The 17,098-nt window shown below is 36.2% G+C and overlaps 2 protein-coding genes across 3 annotated transcripts; one reads left to right on the forward strand and one right to left on the reverse strand.

Annotated features, from left to right (window-relative positions):
• The first annotated feature begins 7,152 nt into the window (after positions 1 to 7,152).
• On the forward strand, positions 7,153 to 8,739 carry LOC107730232 (cocaine- and amphetamine-regulated transcript protein-like). 2 transcript variants are annotated; one of them, XM_016540998.1, is made up of 3 exons: positions 7,153 to 7,414; positions 8,216 to 8,299; positions 8,463 to 8,739. In XM_016540998.1, exons 1-3 carry the CDS (start codon positions 7,253 to 7,255, stop codon positions 8,568 to 8,570), a joined length of 354 nt encoding a protein of 117 aa, XP_016396484.1. In that variant the 5' UTR covers positions 7,153 to 7,252; the 3' UTR covers positions 8,571 to 8,739. The 2 variants fall into 2 exon arrangements, with proteins under 2 accessions (XP_016396484.1, XP_016396483.1); XM_016540997.1 differs by lacking the exon at positions 7,153 to 7,414 and adding an exon at positions 7,862 to 8,108.
• Positions 8,740 to 11,843: 3,104 nt separating this feature from the next.
• Positions 11,844 to 17,049, reverse strand: LOC107730231 (protein CDKN2AIP homolog A-like). The gene is made up of 4 exons (XM_016540996.1): positions 16,978 to 17,049; positions 16,243 to 16,489; positions 13,659 to 13,780; positions 11,844 to 13,381 (listed from the first exon to the last, which is right to left on the reverse strand). Exons 2-4 carry the CDS (start codon positions 16,485 to 16,487, stop codon positions 12,810 to 12,812), a joined length of 939 nt encoding a protein of 312 aa, XP_016396482.1. The 5' UTR covers positions 16,488 to 16,489; positions 16,978 to 17,049; the 3' UTR covers positions 11,844 to 12,809.
• Positions 17,050 to 17,098: the final 49 nt, after the last annotated feature.

The following is a 17,098-nucleotide window of genomic DNA, read 5'->3' on the forward strand; positions in this document are numbered from 1 at the left end:
ATTGCCATTTTACATATTGCATTGCCATTTTGCAAATTACATTTCAAAATGAATTTTGCTACCAATATGCTTCCATAGTTTTAAAAGTTCTTTATAAAAATGTAAATGATTAGAATAATTATTATTATAAAACTCTCTGTGCCAGTGATTATATAGTTAAATTTTCAAGCAACTTTGAGTTTTAAAAGGTCTCTGACACAGCAGTTTTCTTGGAGAGAAGAATTCCTCTATTAATATTTACCATAGAAGTCACCCAAAGTTCTTCCTTTGAATTTCTTGGCATTTGCTGTCCCCCTCAGCCCGCTTTATTCTGCTATGTTGGCGTTAGCTTAAAGATGTGAAGCTTTTGTCTAAAAATGGATTTGAAGAGAGTGGGTGGAATGGAAATGGAGTCGTTAAGCAATATTATAAAGCTTAACGCCACACACAAGATAGCTATACAGTGCAATTATGGAGATAAGCAACTCCTCATCAGAACAAATAAAGCTTTGTAGGCAGGGAAGAGTAGAGGCAGATTTTTCAAAGACCCCTAATTACCTCACAATGACGCACAACAACTCAGACTGCGGACAGCCTTTCTAACAATTTTGTGAATATATCACTGATGCTTTTTGCCCCAAGCAGAAAAGTGTGGATGTAGAAAAGCTTTCCCTTTCTGTATTTGAAGTGAAACAAGGACAATTTGGTAGAACAAATAAAACCAATGCAATATGCACGTGACAACATCAGTAAAGAACAAACATTTTAACAAGACAAATGTCAATCCCATTAAAGTCAACAATGCTTGTTCATTCTTCAAGGGCTACACACTGCTGTTTTGATCCCTCAAGCAAAGATGTAAATGGAAGGGTTTAATTATTCATCAACTTAAACAGAAAGCATGAAAAAATGATTAAAAGACAGATGATTACATATGAGCTCAAGATCCCCTACCAAACCTGCAGGAACAGAATGTTGCACAGTGTTATTTAAAGAAGCGTATCGTACCCTTTGCTTTGCTCTGTGTACTTTTTCCCTTTAATCTTCTCCTTAGGTATGACAGGCCAAATACAGACTTTGCAATCAAACAAGCTCGTTCACATCTGCTCCTCTTGTTTGGCTCTTATTTATCATTCTTTGCCTCATCCAGACCCTGAAACACTTGAATTGCTCTTTTGCTTTGTGCTTGACCATCTCATTTGTTTCTGATAGAGGTGAGACAGGTCAGTTCCAGTACAAATAGGCTCTTGCTGCTGTAACTACAGCTTGCATAATAATAGCTATAGTGATTCTAATCCTGAGTACATGACAACACTCTTCTTTGACAGATCTTGAGTGAATTGTCTTGTAGGATGCACAGGACATTGATGGATGCATCTGTTAAGGAAACCCACTAACAGGCAAAGCTTCTGCTGTTAGCCTAATGACTGATGCAATCAGTGGACTGGAGTGTGGCCGTCACTGACACATAAGATAATCTTTGCTGCACAGTGAAGTGACCTGATTCTGTGTCTCTCACCAAGCTGTCATCTAACATTACCCGCTGGCCACTTCACAGCTTGATTAACTGACTTGAGTCCCATTGATCAGCTCCATTTTGGGGTTTTAGGATCTAAAGGCTGTCTGAAGCGTGACTGTTTGGCTTGTGTTTTGGGTCTGAGTGTTGACTCCCTCCCCATGACATAATGGGGAGTCTGTGTTGTGCACTGACAAATGAGGGTCTGGCACTAACAAGGGACCTCTGGCGCTGTGGTAAAGTGTTACAGCCCTCTGAGTAATTGACAGTTCAGATGCAGATATTTCCTCTCTCTGGGTTATCGAGTCCCCTGTTGCTATGCTGAAGCTCTAAAACTGCATGTTTTTTTTATTATCCTTTATAAACCAGATTTGATTAAAGGGGTCCTATTATGCTTTTTCACTTTTTCAACTTTAGTTAGTCTGTAATGTTGCTGTTTGAGCATAAAAAAGATCTTCTTCTGAATTTAATCACTGAATTTAATCAATTTAGTTTTATTCAGTTCAACAAACAAGAGTTTAATATTGAGTAACTTACATTTTAGACAAAATACATTGTCTAGTTCTGCTTCACCAGCAAAGTAGTTACACACACTGTAAAAAAAAATCCGTAAAATTTACGGTAAAAAAACGGCAGCTGTGGTTACCGGAATTTTACCGTAAAAAATACGGTAGCAACATTTTAGGTTTTACGGTTTTAACTTAAATTTACAGTTAAATACCGTAATTTCATTAACTGATAGTATATAGAAGGTGCACAGTGTCATTCACACAAACACTAAACACCATCATGGTGACACACATGAAACTGAAATAATGCAATAAACATTCATTTAACAACATTAGGTGTAACACACAACCCTAATATACAAAACTGATAAGAAAAAACTAAGAAGAAACCGTTATTTCAACAAAAAAACATCAAATTTGAATGTAATGCAGGGAATTCTGGGAATGTCAATTTATGGTTATTCACTGTAAATTATACGGTATGTTTCACTTCCAAAAACGGTATACTACCGTAAAATTTATGTCCAATACATGTAATGTCCAATACAGTTTTTCACCGTATATAGTAGGGGAATTTACCGTTAACCATTTAACAGGTTTTTACTGTAGGATTTTTACAGTCTTTTACCGTTAAATTCACGGTCATTTTTTACAGTGCAGTGTTGTTTCGTTATTGAAAGAATCAGTGTTTTTGAATGACTTGTTGAGGGAATGATTCAATGACTCACTCATAAAGACAGGGCCTAACACAATACTTATACTTGCAGTCTTTGCACTTGACCAGTTGTCTACTATTTCCTGTATATTCAAGTGAGCATTAAAGGGGTAGTTCACCCAAAAATTTAAATTCTGTTATTAATTGCTCACCCTCATGTCATTCCAAACCCGTAAGACCTTCGTTCATTTTTGGTGCACAAATTAAGATATATTTTGATGAAACGGAAGCAACGGAACTGAAACGTTTCGTGGCCCAGAAACGTAGTAAGAACATCGATAAAATAGTGGTTCAACAGAAATGTTATGAAGCTACGAGAATTTTATTTCTTTGCACACAAAAAGTATTCTTGTAGCTTCATAATATTTTGGTTGAACCACTGATGTCACATGGATTATTTTAATGATATCCTTACAACGTTTCTGTGCCTTGAATGTAGTAGTTCTGTTCCTGTCTATGCAGGGTCAGAAAGCTTTCGGATTTCATCAAAAATATCTTAATTTGTGTTTTGAAGATGAACGAAGGACTTACAGGTTTGGAACGACATGAGGGTGAGATTTTTAAGATTGTAAATGTACTTACAGCTTTTGATTATCCAATGGGACCTACTTACATCATAGTTCAAAGTTTTTACAGAGCTTTATTTACATATTTTTATTTTTAATACTTTGCACTTTAAAATGTCTGTTCAGTAGTCCCTATGTAACAGATAAAAGAATTTAATAAATGTGATGCTTCTAATTAAGTCATAAAAAGCAGTTGCAACACTGTACAAAAGACACATACTCATCTCTGCACCAATACAATGTGCAACTCTTTACGTCTTACTGCCAAATTACCAACATACACTAGAAATCTCAAAATGTTGGGGCACATAAGTTCCTGAATGTGATGAATGATGGGATACACTTAGCCTGAAATAGGCCCAATTAATTATATCATTCCTGATTAAATCAGTGTCATGAATGAATTGGTTGAATGAGTGATTCAATGACTTACTTATATAAACACTTGTCGCCACCTACTGACGTGATGATATAACCTGCAGAAAGCATAATTGAAAAATCACCACTATTAATACACAGATTTATGTTATTACATAGTTTATAATCAGGGGTGCACATAAGTTTTTCAGCCTGGTTCTCATATGAGAACCTGGAGATTTGGTTTGGTCCTCACACGGCGGCACATGGTGTGACCCATCAAATATAACTATAAAAAAATGTATTAATAATAGTGATAATATTATTGCACTTTATTTAGTTTTTTAAAATAAAATAATAAAGTAAATAATAAAGTGTGATAATACTATTTTATTTTAAAATAAAAAGGGAGTATTAAATACAAATTATTTATTATAAATTATAATTATTTTAATTATTTTCATTTTTCATTTTCAAACTTAAAATCAGCAAGCTTTTATTTTGCGGGTTGCCGGCAAGTAAGCTGCCACAGTTTGTCGATCTAAAATGGTAATTGTGCATTAACAGCTGTCAACCATGGTTGCGTTTCCCAAAAGCATCGTAAGCCTAAATTGATCGTAGCTCCATAGGTGGCAATGGGTCTACGATGTACTTAGGCTTTCGATGATTTTGGGAAACACAGCCCAATGTCGGTACGCAAACGCGCGCTCTGAACTCATTTACACAGCGCATTTCTTATTTTGGTCGCGCATGCGGACCTGCGGACCACTTATGTGCAACCTTGTTTGTAATACTATTTTTATTCCTTTTTCTTCTTCTTCCAATCTATTTTTAAGCATTCAGATCATCATAACAACTGCTGATGACTGGCTGGAGAGTCTTAAGAATGAACCTTCATGGTAGGTAAATGTGACTTGAATCCACCAAGCTGATGTGACACATGTCAGATCTTAATTCACTTACAATTTTTCAACATTAGAGAGGCAATAAGGCCATAACTTGATCACCTGGGGGAAGAGGGAAATCACACACCCACACAAAATCAATTCCAATGCAGGGTCTTTCCGGCTCAAGTAATTTGACATTCATAAGGTAGAAAAAGGGTGGAAGGTCATTGACATGCCAGCCAAAAAAGAAAACAAACATCTTTGAACCAAAGCAAATGTGCCAGGATCTTAGAGTTCGGAAGAATACTTAGATAAGTCAGGAAGATAATGAATTCCGATCTTTCCCACGCAACACTCCTGCATCTTCTTTGAGATTTGCCTTCAAAGGACAAAACCCATCTTCTTCTTCACTGCATACACAAACAGCCTCCTTCAGTGGCTCAGGAAGCTTGTTTGTAGAGGCCAATAACCTTAATGGGAACTTAAAGGTGAGAGTTTATTATTAAAAGATGTCAGACTTCCTTTGTTGTGGCTGTTTGGCAGAAGATATGTTATTTCCTCAACTTAAATCAGAGCCAAACCTTATTAGAGGGTGGCAAACCTCCGCCACACTGAAAGATTACAGCAAACTACCATTTACAAACTGTCAAGTCAAATTGTGAATGAAGTCTGCCTGCACAACAGCAGCAATGCTTATGAGAAGTTTACTGCAACTGCCAGTGTGTATTTTAGGTTATGTTCCTTTCAGCCATTCTCACACTTGGTCTGGATTTGACACCCTGTGGCAATCCTGTCCTATCCAGTAATCATCTTTTCAAAAATGGCCTACACTGTTTTGACAGGAATGACACCCTCAGGACCTTATTTTAGCAGTGTGGAGAAATGTTATGCGAATAATGACTGTAAAAAGCAAAATGTTTTGCTGGTGTTAAACCATTGACATGCGTCCTTATGCATATGAACTATCTGCCTGCACAAAACTGAATAATTTTTCTTGGAAGAAGATGAAAATAGAGCTCATTTGACGCGAGTTGTGAGCAAAACTACCCCAACAGTGGTCGTATTAATAAACTGGTAACTGTGCTGAGGGAAAAGTTCCTGACAGGCAATAATACATGTGGTAATTGGAATGATATGACTCATGCAGCCCACAGAGCAGTCAGACTGACCTGGTTTGATTCCTGCCTCTAACCGACAAAAGATCCTCATGAAGCAACTAAGACCGGATCAAAGCGAGGCTTGGCTTTGCATTAATCAGCAGGAAACAACAAAATAACACGTTCTGTGCCTAGAATAGGATTAATCAACAAAAATGGACAAAGCATCTTCTATAGCATCCACTTCTAAGTGAATTTGATGGCCACTGAATATGTATTAACTAACTCCATTCTTGTGTGTAGGATTTTTTTTATTTTGTCCTGGTCTTTTGCAGGTTTTCTTTTTGGCAAGCTACTGATGTTCCTTTTTCAATAAAGACTGCGCCTGCTACACAAAAAGCTGACGAACCTGAGATGAATGTAAGCAGGACAGCTGGTATAGAGGGACACTTAAGCTTCACCATCTTTATCACAATTGTGTACATTCTTCCATCACTAAAAATAAGTATTATGGTCATGCTAAACTTAAATGCCCTCAGCTCACTGTTTTTGTTATGTGAATACAGATAAAGTGGACCTCTTTCAAATATTTACATTAATGTCATCCATAGAAGAAAGAGTGGGGTAAATTGTCACATGGGGATTTTTTATATATATATTTTTTATTTTAATCCTTTAATATACTGATTTACCTTATTACCATAATAATTTACTAAAGCTGTTGTGTAACAAGCGAACACAGTAAAAAGTATAGATTTCGATTTGAACTGAAGGTTATAAAAATATGTTCTCTGGACAACAGTATTTTCATAAATTAGAGGTCGGGCAAAAAGTGATGTTTCACATGTCACATTTTGCTGTTTTATTTATTGCTTCATGTTGAAAATACCCAGTTTAAACCAGATCCTGTTGTAAACCTTTTCTCCCAGTCTGTTGGCTGGTTCTAATTGGCTTCGGGCACTTTTAATGGTTTAATGTTTATGTGTGTGTGTGTGTGTGTTTCATTATATTACAGTTTAAATGTAGGATAGAAAGCTCATAATAAACTATTTAATAGCAGGTTCCATTGTGACACATGTTGACCTTCTAAGGCATGTTGAGTTTGAAGTTAGAATAACTTCTTTCCTCTAAATTACTGGTGGAACTATTCAAAAGTGTTCTGTAGACAATACTTCAAGCTATTTTCCTGTATATAAAGTGATTTTCAAAAAGAACCCTGATGTAAACAGTGTTAGAACTCGCCCAACTCCCCTTTTCCAAAGAGGAATCTGTTTTTATACTGCTATTTTTTATGTAGGCAACGTGAATACAAACATTCTGCTAAAACAATCAAAAAACTGAATCATATATAATCATTTGTAAACATTTCCAGCATAAGACTTGTTTTCCTCCCCTCAGACGTTTTTCTGTCTTGTTTTGGACATAAACTCGCCAGCTTTACGCAATGAGTCATCGTCGGCGTCCTTACTACGCATGGACAAAAATCAATGCGTAAGGTGGAGCAAAAGAAGGACCGAAGTGAGTGGTGTGTCAGTGGAGCAGATATAAGGTGATTGGACCGCGGGAAGCGAGTGTTCACTTGAATCTCAGTGCAGAGGGCGCGTTCAGTCTTGGCTGTCTGTGACCATGGAGAGCTCCAAACTCTGGACCACAGCGATGGCATGCGCTGTGCTGGTCTCCTGCATTCAGGGGGCTGAAATTGACTTTGACAACGAATCCGACTTAGAAACGAGAGCTTTGAGAGAGTTTTACCCAAAGGACCCGAATCTGACCAACGAAAAGCAGCTCGTAAGTATTGCGCAATTCTCGGCGCATAGAAAGCAAACGATGCTCCCTTCTTTAAAAAAGATTTTAATGCTACTTACTTGCATTAAATGATCTGAACATGTTCACAGCTCGGGGCTTTACACCTGATGTAAACAGTGTTAGAACTCGCCCATCTCCCCTTTTCCAAAGAGGAATCTGTTTTTATACTGCTATTTTTTATGTAGACAACGTGAATACAAACATTCTGCTAAAACAATCAAAAAACTGAATCATATATAATCATTTGTAAACATTTCCAGCATAAGACTTGTTTTCCTCCCCTCAGACGTTTTTCTGTCTTGTTTTGGACATAAACTCGCCAGCTTTACGCAATGAGTCATCGTCGGCGTCCTTACTACGCATGGACAAAAATCAATGCGTAAGGTGGAGCAAAAGAAGGACCGAAGTGAGTGGTGTGTCAGTGGAGCAGATATAAGGTGATTGGACCGCGGGAAGCGAGTGTTCACTTGAATCTCAGTGCGGAGGACGCGTTCAGTCTTGGCTGTCTGTGACCATGGAGAGCTCCAAACTCTGGACCACAGCGATGGCATGCGCTGTGCTGGTCTCCTGCATTCAGGGTGCTGAAATTGACTTTGACAACGAATCCGACTTAGAAACGAGAGCTTTGAGAGAGTTTTACCCAAAGGACCCGAATCTGACCAACGAAAAGCAGCTCGTAAGTATTGCGCAATTCTCGGCGCATAGAAAGCAAACGATGCTCCCTTCTTTAAAAAAGATTTTAATGCTACTTACTTGCATTAAATGATCTGAACATGTTCACAGCTCGGGGCTTTACATGACGTTCTGGAGAAACTGCAGAGTAAACGCATCTCACTTTGGGAAAAGAAGTTTGGGCGCGTTCCTACAGTGAGTAGCACAAAACAGGAGTTTTATGAGATTTATGCGTCTTTCGCTATTGATATTTAAAATAGTGCAAAATACTGTGATGCCTAGATTAAAATCACACATTTACCATTTACATTTGCTATTAACAAAACACTGACAATGATTTCTTTTGCCTTCACATCAGTGCGATGTTGGGGAGCAATGCGCCGTCAGGAAAGGATCAAGAATCGGCAAAATGTGCGACTGTCCACGTGGAGCGGTTTGCAATTACTTTTTGCTGAAATGTTTGTAAAGATAAAAATGGATTGTGAATTGGAAATATACACGATATTGCAGATATTTATACATTATATGATTTCTATTTTTATGATTATGAAGTGCTATGAGAAGAACAGATGAATTTGAAAGATTGTTTAATTATTTGCTGCTCTTGATGTGTAATTAAACCTGAATAAACTGTGTGGACTTTTGTTTTCTAAGGCAGTCTGTGTGTTTCCTCTAGTTAGTATAATACATGTTTTGTTCTGAACTGCAAAAAAGTAACTTACTAAAATAAAAAAAAAATAAAAAAGTTTAATTAAAAAAGCTTAAGTTTAATTGCTATCTTCTAGTGATATAAAACTGGCAATCTGCAGTAAAAAAAATAAAATTAAAATAAATAAATAAATATTAAAATCAACTAAATGAAAGTTAAAAATGAAATATAAATTGCTAAACAAGAATCTAAGTTAGTAAGTTATTGTAACATTCAATCACTGAAGAATATTATGATTAAACATACTACTATTTCTGGTTGTAAAACAAATACATAATTATGATTATATGCCTAAGAGACATTTACACTGTTCACATACAAGATATTACAAGATACTACATATTATATTACAAGAAAACAATGGCAGATTTGTGTATTTGAGCTATTCTTTCTGAAATTACTTTAGCATTCCAAGTCTATGTAAATGTAGTACCAGGAATGAGATGTTAGACAAATTTAAGAGAATTAAAAGAAACGGAAAATCAAGGTGATGTGTTTAATAAAACCCTTTCCCTGAAACTCCATCATTACAACAATATAATGATGAGTTTCAGAGAATGTGTTTTATAAAAGTGTTCAGTTCCTTGTAATTTTGTTCAATTTGTCTCACACATCTCATTCCATCCGCATGCATGATTTCAACAGCATAGTTATAACAAGGGTTCAAAATATGTGACATTTTCTGTATTACAAAAAGCCTGTGACTCATAGAGAATGAGGAAAAGTGCACAGTTAGTACAGGCTGTCCCATGATTAGCTCTGCCTGAGAGGATGAGTCCAGCTTGCAGCCAAGCAGAAAAACACACCCAAATTCCCTCAAATGTCAATCAAAGCCGGCGCTTTCACTCCTTGTTAGGTTCATTTACAATGGTTAACATTTTACAGATAGCCAGCAGAAGAGGAGTGGAGAACGATGGGAAATATGCTGCTGTTGAGAAACAGGTCAAACACATCTCTGCATAAAAATAGCAGTTGATGGGTCTAATTTTATATAACACCAGTCAAACCATTGTGCACCCTCAAGCCATTTAATATTTAGATATCGTAATGATTTGTCATCATTCAAAGTTATTCATTTGATTGTGTAATTGCATTTGGGTTGCTGGAGATTATGTGGTGTAAATATGAGCAATGCTGTATGTGATGTGTAATAAAACTGTCATTTGCTTTAGGTCATAATTTGATCTGTTCTTTTATAAGAGATTCAAAAAATGACAACTGAGGTTACATAAACATTTTTATACTGAAATTATTATGCCTGATAGGGAATAGATCCAAATAATTGATACACAACACACATTTAGGCTGAATCTAATGATATCCCTTTAGTGTTTATAAAAATATCACTTTGCGAACTAACATTTTATGCCCTATTGATCGAACAAAACCAACAAATATGTAAGCAATTATATGTATTATAATTGGAGGCAGATTAAATCCTGCAAAAGAAAAACTGGTAACACTTTAGTTCTAGTTTTAATTCTCACTATTAACTAGTTGTTTATTAGCATGCATATTAAGCATATTGGCTGTTTATTAGTACTTATAAAGCACATATTAATGCCTTATATTATTCTATATTACTTACCCCATACCCAAATTTAACAACTACCTTACTAACTATCAATAAGCAGTAATTAGGAGTTTATTGAGGCAAAATTTTATCGCAATCAAGAAATCTCTTAAATAGGACCTGCCTGACAAAGTGAAGTAGACCAAAAGATCCTCAAAAGCTAGACATCATGCCGAGATCCAAAGAAATTCAGAAACAAATGAGAAAGAAAGTAATTGAGATCTATCAGTCTGGAAAAGGTTATAAAGCCATTTCTAAAGCTTTGGGACTCCAGCGAACCACAGTGAGAGCCATTATTCACAAATAACAAAAACATGGAACAGTGGAGAACCTTCCCAGGAGTGGCCAGCCGACCAAAATTACCCCAAGAGCACAGCGACGACTCATCCAAGAGGTCACAAAAGACCCCACAACAACATCCAAAAACTGCAGGCCTCACTTGCCTCAGTTAAAGTCAGTGTTCATGACTCCACCATAAGAAAGAAACTGGGCAAAAATGGTCTGCATGGCAGAGTTCCAAGACGAAAACCGCTGCTGAGCAAAAAGAACATAAAGGCTCGTCTCAGTTTTGCCAGAAAACATCTTGATGATCCCCAAGACTTTTGGGAAAATACTCTGTGGACTGACGAGACAAAAGTTGAACTTTTTGGAAGGTGTGTGTCCCATTACGTCTGGCGTAAAAGTAACACTGCATTTCAGAAAAAGAACATCATACCAACAGTAAAATATGGTGGTGGTAGTGTGATGGTCTGGGGCTGTTTTGCTGCTTCAGGACCTGGAAGACTTGCTGTGATAAATGGAACCATGAATTCTGCTGTTTACCAAAAAATCCTGAAGGAGAATGTCCGGCCATCTGTTCGTGACCTCAAGCTGAAGCGAACTTGGGTTCTGCAGCAGGACAATGATCCAAAACACACCAGCAAGTCCACCTCTGAATGGCTGAAGAAAAACAAAATGAAGACTTTGGAGTGGCCTAGTCAAAGTCCTGACCTGAATCCTATTGAGATGCTGTGGCATGACCTTAAAAAGGCGGTTCATGCTCGAAAACCCTCCAATGTGGTTGAATTACAACAGTTCTGCATAGATGAGTGGACCAAAATTCCTCCACAGCGCTGTAACAGACTCATTGCAAGTTATCGCAAACGCTTGATTGCAGTTGTTGCTGCTAAGGGTGGCCCAACCAGTTATTAGGTTTAGGGGGCAAACACTTTTTCACACAGGGCCATGTAGTTTTGGATTTTGTTTTCCCTTAATAATAAAAACCTTCATTTAAAAACTGCATGTTGTGTTCACTTGTGTTATCTTTTACTAATATTTAAATTTGTTTGATCTGAAACATTAAAGTGTGACAAACATGCAAAAAAATAAGAAATCAGGAAGGGGGCCAACACTTTTTCACACCACTGTAGTGTCTGATTACGAACCATCCCATCACATTTGAGATTTCTAGTGATTCAAGATTTTTTATTTTTAAAATGTCACTACAAAACAAAACAAAGACATACGGATAGATGAACATGTCACATCTTCTTATGAAATCAGAAAATAAACCCAGTTATATCCCAAGTAAAGCTAGCAGTTTCTGAATCATAGACTGAGATACATTTAACCAAACACTTACACTTCATTGATACTTTTCTGCTTGAACATTTAACACTGGTCTGAAATGGACGGCAGTTTTATTTGACATTCAAAGAATCTGCCCAAAGGTCCACAACAACAGCAACAACATTATCAAACCTCATCACAGTGTATGACCAAGAAAGTGGTTATGGCATGTATTAATAAATAAAAACTATCCAATACATGTGAAGCAAGGGAAAAATATAAAAAAAACAGAGTGTCAGGAAATGAGGATATCAAGCTAACAATGCGATCCCGTTTATTTACTGTATTATTATTACTGTACTATTATTTACTGTAATATTTTCTTTTAACAATCAAAACTGAGTCTAACCATTATAATTGTGTTATCATTCATGTATTAATCCAAGATTTATTTTGTGAATATTATCTTTTTAAATATTGGACATGGACAAATCCAACACAGACTATAGTATATTCTCAATGTAATGCTTTAGAAATAAATACTAGCAGCTTTTGAAGCCACAAACATTTTTTAAGGTCGGACTGAACTATAACCACAGTAAATGGATGTTTAACAACCGTGAAGATCTAAACCATCTAAACCTCAAAACCACAAACAAGACTCTAAAGCGACAGCATAAGCATTTTACAAGGCACAAAACTATTTTTGTCTTAGTCACTTTTACAAACAACTATAAACCTGCCAGTCTTTCCCCATAGTGCCATTCTGAAATCTGAACAAATGAAACTCTTTGGAACTGCAGTGAAAAGAGAACCATCTCCATGGTTGCCACAACTGAATCTACAACTTTATATCATGGTGACAGAATGAAGCTCTACTGGTCTTCCTGAAAGGGGTAGCTGAGAGCTGGAGGGAAAACCTGGCTCCTGGACTGTTCATCCAGCAGAACCAAATCGTCAACGTCTCGTCCTCTGAATCTGCGGCGGCAAACTTTCACTGACACTTTTTGCCCTTGAAACACTTTGAGTGCTTCTTTGGAGGCCATTGCCCTGGCGGCAACCTCATCACGCCCGTAGCCCGTACCCATGTAGACGGTGCAGCAGCGCAGTTCACAAACCTGGCCTTCTTTCTGGGTACGTCCCGTAGGCAGGTCAGGAATGTCTTTGAGTGGAACAAACACACAGTTAAGACTGGCCTTGCATGACTCCACACAACTGCACAAGATTTCAAAGTGTTCCAGGTTGGGGCCAAAGCCACCAGCAGACACAAGCTTCCAAGCAACTGCCTTATAGAGTCGATTAAAAAAGGGCTGGTATTCTGCAGGAGCCCCCGGCGGAGGGCCCGATTTCAGAGCACTGGCAGCTGGATGCCCAACACTCTTCGCATGAGCTTTAACATCTGTATCATTGGGTTTAGCCTTCTTGTTCTGGTAATCAGCTTCCACTGCTACAAAATATAGTTAAAGTGACCAGTGTAAATCAGTGATCAAATCATTCTGTATTACTACAATAAAATCTTACTGGGGTAAAATTACATTTTAAAATACATTCAACTGGAAAACAGTTATTTTAAATTGTAATAATATTCCACGATATTACTGTTCTTTTACTGTATTTTTTATTAAGATATATATTTTAAAAGCATTAAAAAGCTTACCAACTCCAAATGTTTGAATGGTAGTGTATATTAATTCAATGACATGCAGTAAAGATAGCCCATTTACCTGAAACTGCAGGTCTTTTTGTTTTCCCCATGATTTCATCTCTAGTTTTTCGCACAGGGGCCTCAGTCACAGTGATTCCTTCTGCCATCTCATTTATCTTGTCCATTACAGGCTGTGGATACCTGCATTAGGGTCAGTGACAAACAAGAGAGTTCTCATTAAAAAGGAAAAATCTTTTTTTTTTTTTTAAAGTCTAGTCTAAAACATGTGCCAAGTTATTAGAAAAGTATCCTTGGTGTGACTATTATTTGATGAACATTTTTCAAATGTTAACATACTAATAACAAATCAAACAAACTGCTTTACTACCTTTTTTCCCAAAAATAATAAAAGATTGTGTCAAACAGTTTACTAATTCAAGAACTTCATCCGTTTGATCTTTATTATGATATCAGGAGAGTTCTATGACCTTTACATTTTCTACTTCATGTGACTCCAAAAACGTACACATTGATTTGTAATACCACTGATTCTTGAGACATGGGCCAAAACATGTTCAGCAATTGTAACCGCTATTATGTTTAAAATTGAATATATTTTCAATTGTAAATGTTATGAGGGATAAATAATATAATGTATTTAACACAATTATCCCCTTCAATTAAATTGTATCATTATTATATGAAATCTATGACACTTATTGTCTTCTCACTACATCTAAAACAGTGTGTCCACAGAGAAGGGTTCAGTCATTCATATGCTATAGAATGGATAAAACATTTTTAATGATGAAAAAGAGCTTGTTTTATCAAAAGTAACACTTAATATCTCATATCAAAGCAAGTTTGTTTTTCAAATACACGCGTGTTTCATAAGATTTCAAAGTTGTGTCCCCACTTTTTGTCAACACTGTCAGACATTCATTAAAATGTAATAAAATCAGGGAATATCAGGGGCAGCTGTCACTCTAAAGGACCCCCTTGCCACATTCCACCTCTGTAGAGTACATCAATGTCAGTCAGGCTCTGGTAAGTTTTATAATTTTCGAAAATTTTTAATTCTAATGTTAATATTTCCTGTCTCAACCATATGTCAACACCATCTTCCAATTTCTGAGGAAATTATTTGAAATTTTTAGATAATTTTATTCTCCTGAAGCAGGTTCTCTTAGCATCTAACATCAACAGAGAAAACGAAATTGCTACTACATGAACTCAAAAGAAATGCCAAATTTGTCAATACCGTCAGATGTCACCACCGTAAGATTTTCTGTCTGACGGTGGTGATGGGCCAATGATGAAGAGTTGATATTCAACGTGAAGTCATCATCATTTTTGAGGTTTTCAAGTCATTTTTAATTATATTAAATATAAAAGAGTGTTTAATTTTTCTAAAAAATGTGCAAATACTAAATATGTGACCTGACAGCATATATTGCTTTTGGGGATTGATAGTCATCACTTCTAACAGAGTCAGGGTCGAGGGAACATAAGGCTGAGGGAACGCTGAGGTAACAACTAATTGTTTTATTTGTTTGTTGTTATAAAAGTTACCTTGTTACAATAGCAGATGCACAGCAGACATACTGTTCTGAGAGGAGAGAAAACAGATCATTTGTGTTCCAATAATATATCAAATTACTTAAATGTGAATCTTGAATAAAAGCTTTATAAACAATAACATACTCACTGTTTGTTGTATTTGTTTTAATACAGTAATCGATTGATTAAATGTGTTTGATAGTTAAAATGACTACAAATTCAGGTTTTTGTCACCACCGTCACATGTGTCAACTCTGTCAGGTGAATATTTTGATAATTTTTCCTTATGATATTTTATATTTGTTGAGGAATTGTTGGTCACATGTGAAAATGTAATCTGTCTGCTAACATGAGAATGTGTTTTGAACTGTTACAAACATCTTGATTGCAAAATAAGTGATGGCAAGGTAAATAGCACATTTTGATAAAAAAAGAGAAAAGTTAGCAAAGTTGAATCAAGGCATAGCTCAGTAGCTTAATAGTACATATAAGATACATAAATGTAGTTTCATTTGTCTGAGTACAAGGTTTTATTTTTTAATATGGCACCCTGTTTTGTCCCACTTCTCAAGAATCAGTGATACTACAATATTAACTTTAATATTTTATGTATGCATTGTACGCTACCTTTCAAAAGTGTGGGGTCAGAAAGATTTTTTAAATTCTTTTTTTAAAGAAGTCTCTTATTCTCACCAAGGATACATTCATTTGATCACAGAAATATTGAGAAATATTACTACACATTTAAAATAACTTTATATTTTAATATATTTTAAAATTTAATTTAATCCTGTGATGACAAAGCTGATTTTTCAGGAGCCATTGCATTGTTGTGAAAAATGTGAAGAAAAAAAAACATTTTTCAAGATACTTTGAAGTATGTATTCAAAGAGTATTAAATTGAAACAGAAATATTTAGTAACATTATAAAACATTGAATGTGTTTTTGCTGAATAAAAGTACTGATTTCTTAAAAAAAAAAAAAAAAAAAAAACTTACCGACCCCAAACTTTCAAAATAAATAGATTCATTGACCCACTAACAACTGAAATTAGAAATGCATTTTGTGCTTATGAAAAAAAAAATCCAAAAAAGACAATTACCGACAGCCCAAAAACACGTGGTTGGCCCAAACCATGGACAGAGACAGAAGTCTGTCCAAACTAGAACTTGGGATCCCAGGTTGGATGGTAGGAAAGACCTCCATGTTGCGCAGAACAAATTCTCTTCTGGCGTGCCACTGTTTGTTTGTCTCACAGGGTCCTCTTAAAGATTCCACCCAGTTCTCCAGGTGTGGATTCTGACTGAGAAACTCAGAGACGATATCTCCTCCTCTCCCCTCCGCCATCACTGGAAACATGCAAAACAATCAAAAGTTAGTTTGAGAAGTCCATAAAAAAGAAAGTATCCCACACAGCAGGTTCAGGGCCCGAGGGCTGTAATTCTAGGCATGTTTCCCAGCGACAGACAAACAAACAGTTCAACAGCAGTAGGCAAGATATTAATGCTGCAGACTGAACAGTTTACACATAAACATATGTATTTTAATTTTACATTAGAGCTCTCAGTGCTGAGCTAATTGTAGTTTTTGGCTTGTTTTCATTCGAGTTCGGACAGATTATTATTATAAGTTATCACGTTATAATTACCAAAGCATTTTAGTAATACATTAAAATTAGCACTATGCTCACCCTGCAGGGATTTACATGACTCTAATCTCAATTTCATTGAGCCCAATCAGTCGCTATATGTGCAATCAAAATATGTAATATAAATTAAACAAAACACACAAAAAAAACTCCACAACAGATCGTTAAGAGAAAATAAGCACTGTTTACCTCTAAATATATTCTCTGCAGACGAGTCCTCATCAGCTGTATGTGGTAAAAATATAATATTTAATGTGAGTGTAGTGGAGCTGGCTGAGCACTTCCCCTGTCGCGCTCGGGATCTGCGTCA

Source organism: Sinocyclocheilus rhinocerous, unplaced genomic scaffold (genome assembly GCF_001515625.1).
Source record: "Sinocyclocheilus rhinocerous isolate Xijiao unplaced genomic scaffold, SAMN03320098_v1.1 scaffold368, whole genome shotgun sequence".
NCBI classification, from domain to species: Eukaryota; Metazoa; Chordata; class Actinopteri; order Cypriniformes; family Cyprinidae; genus Sinocyclocheilus; species Sinocyclocheilus rhinocerous.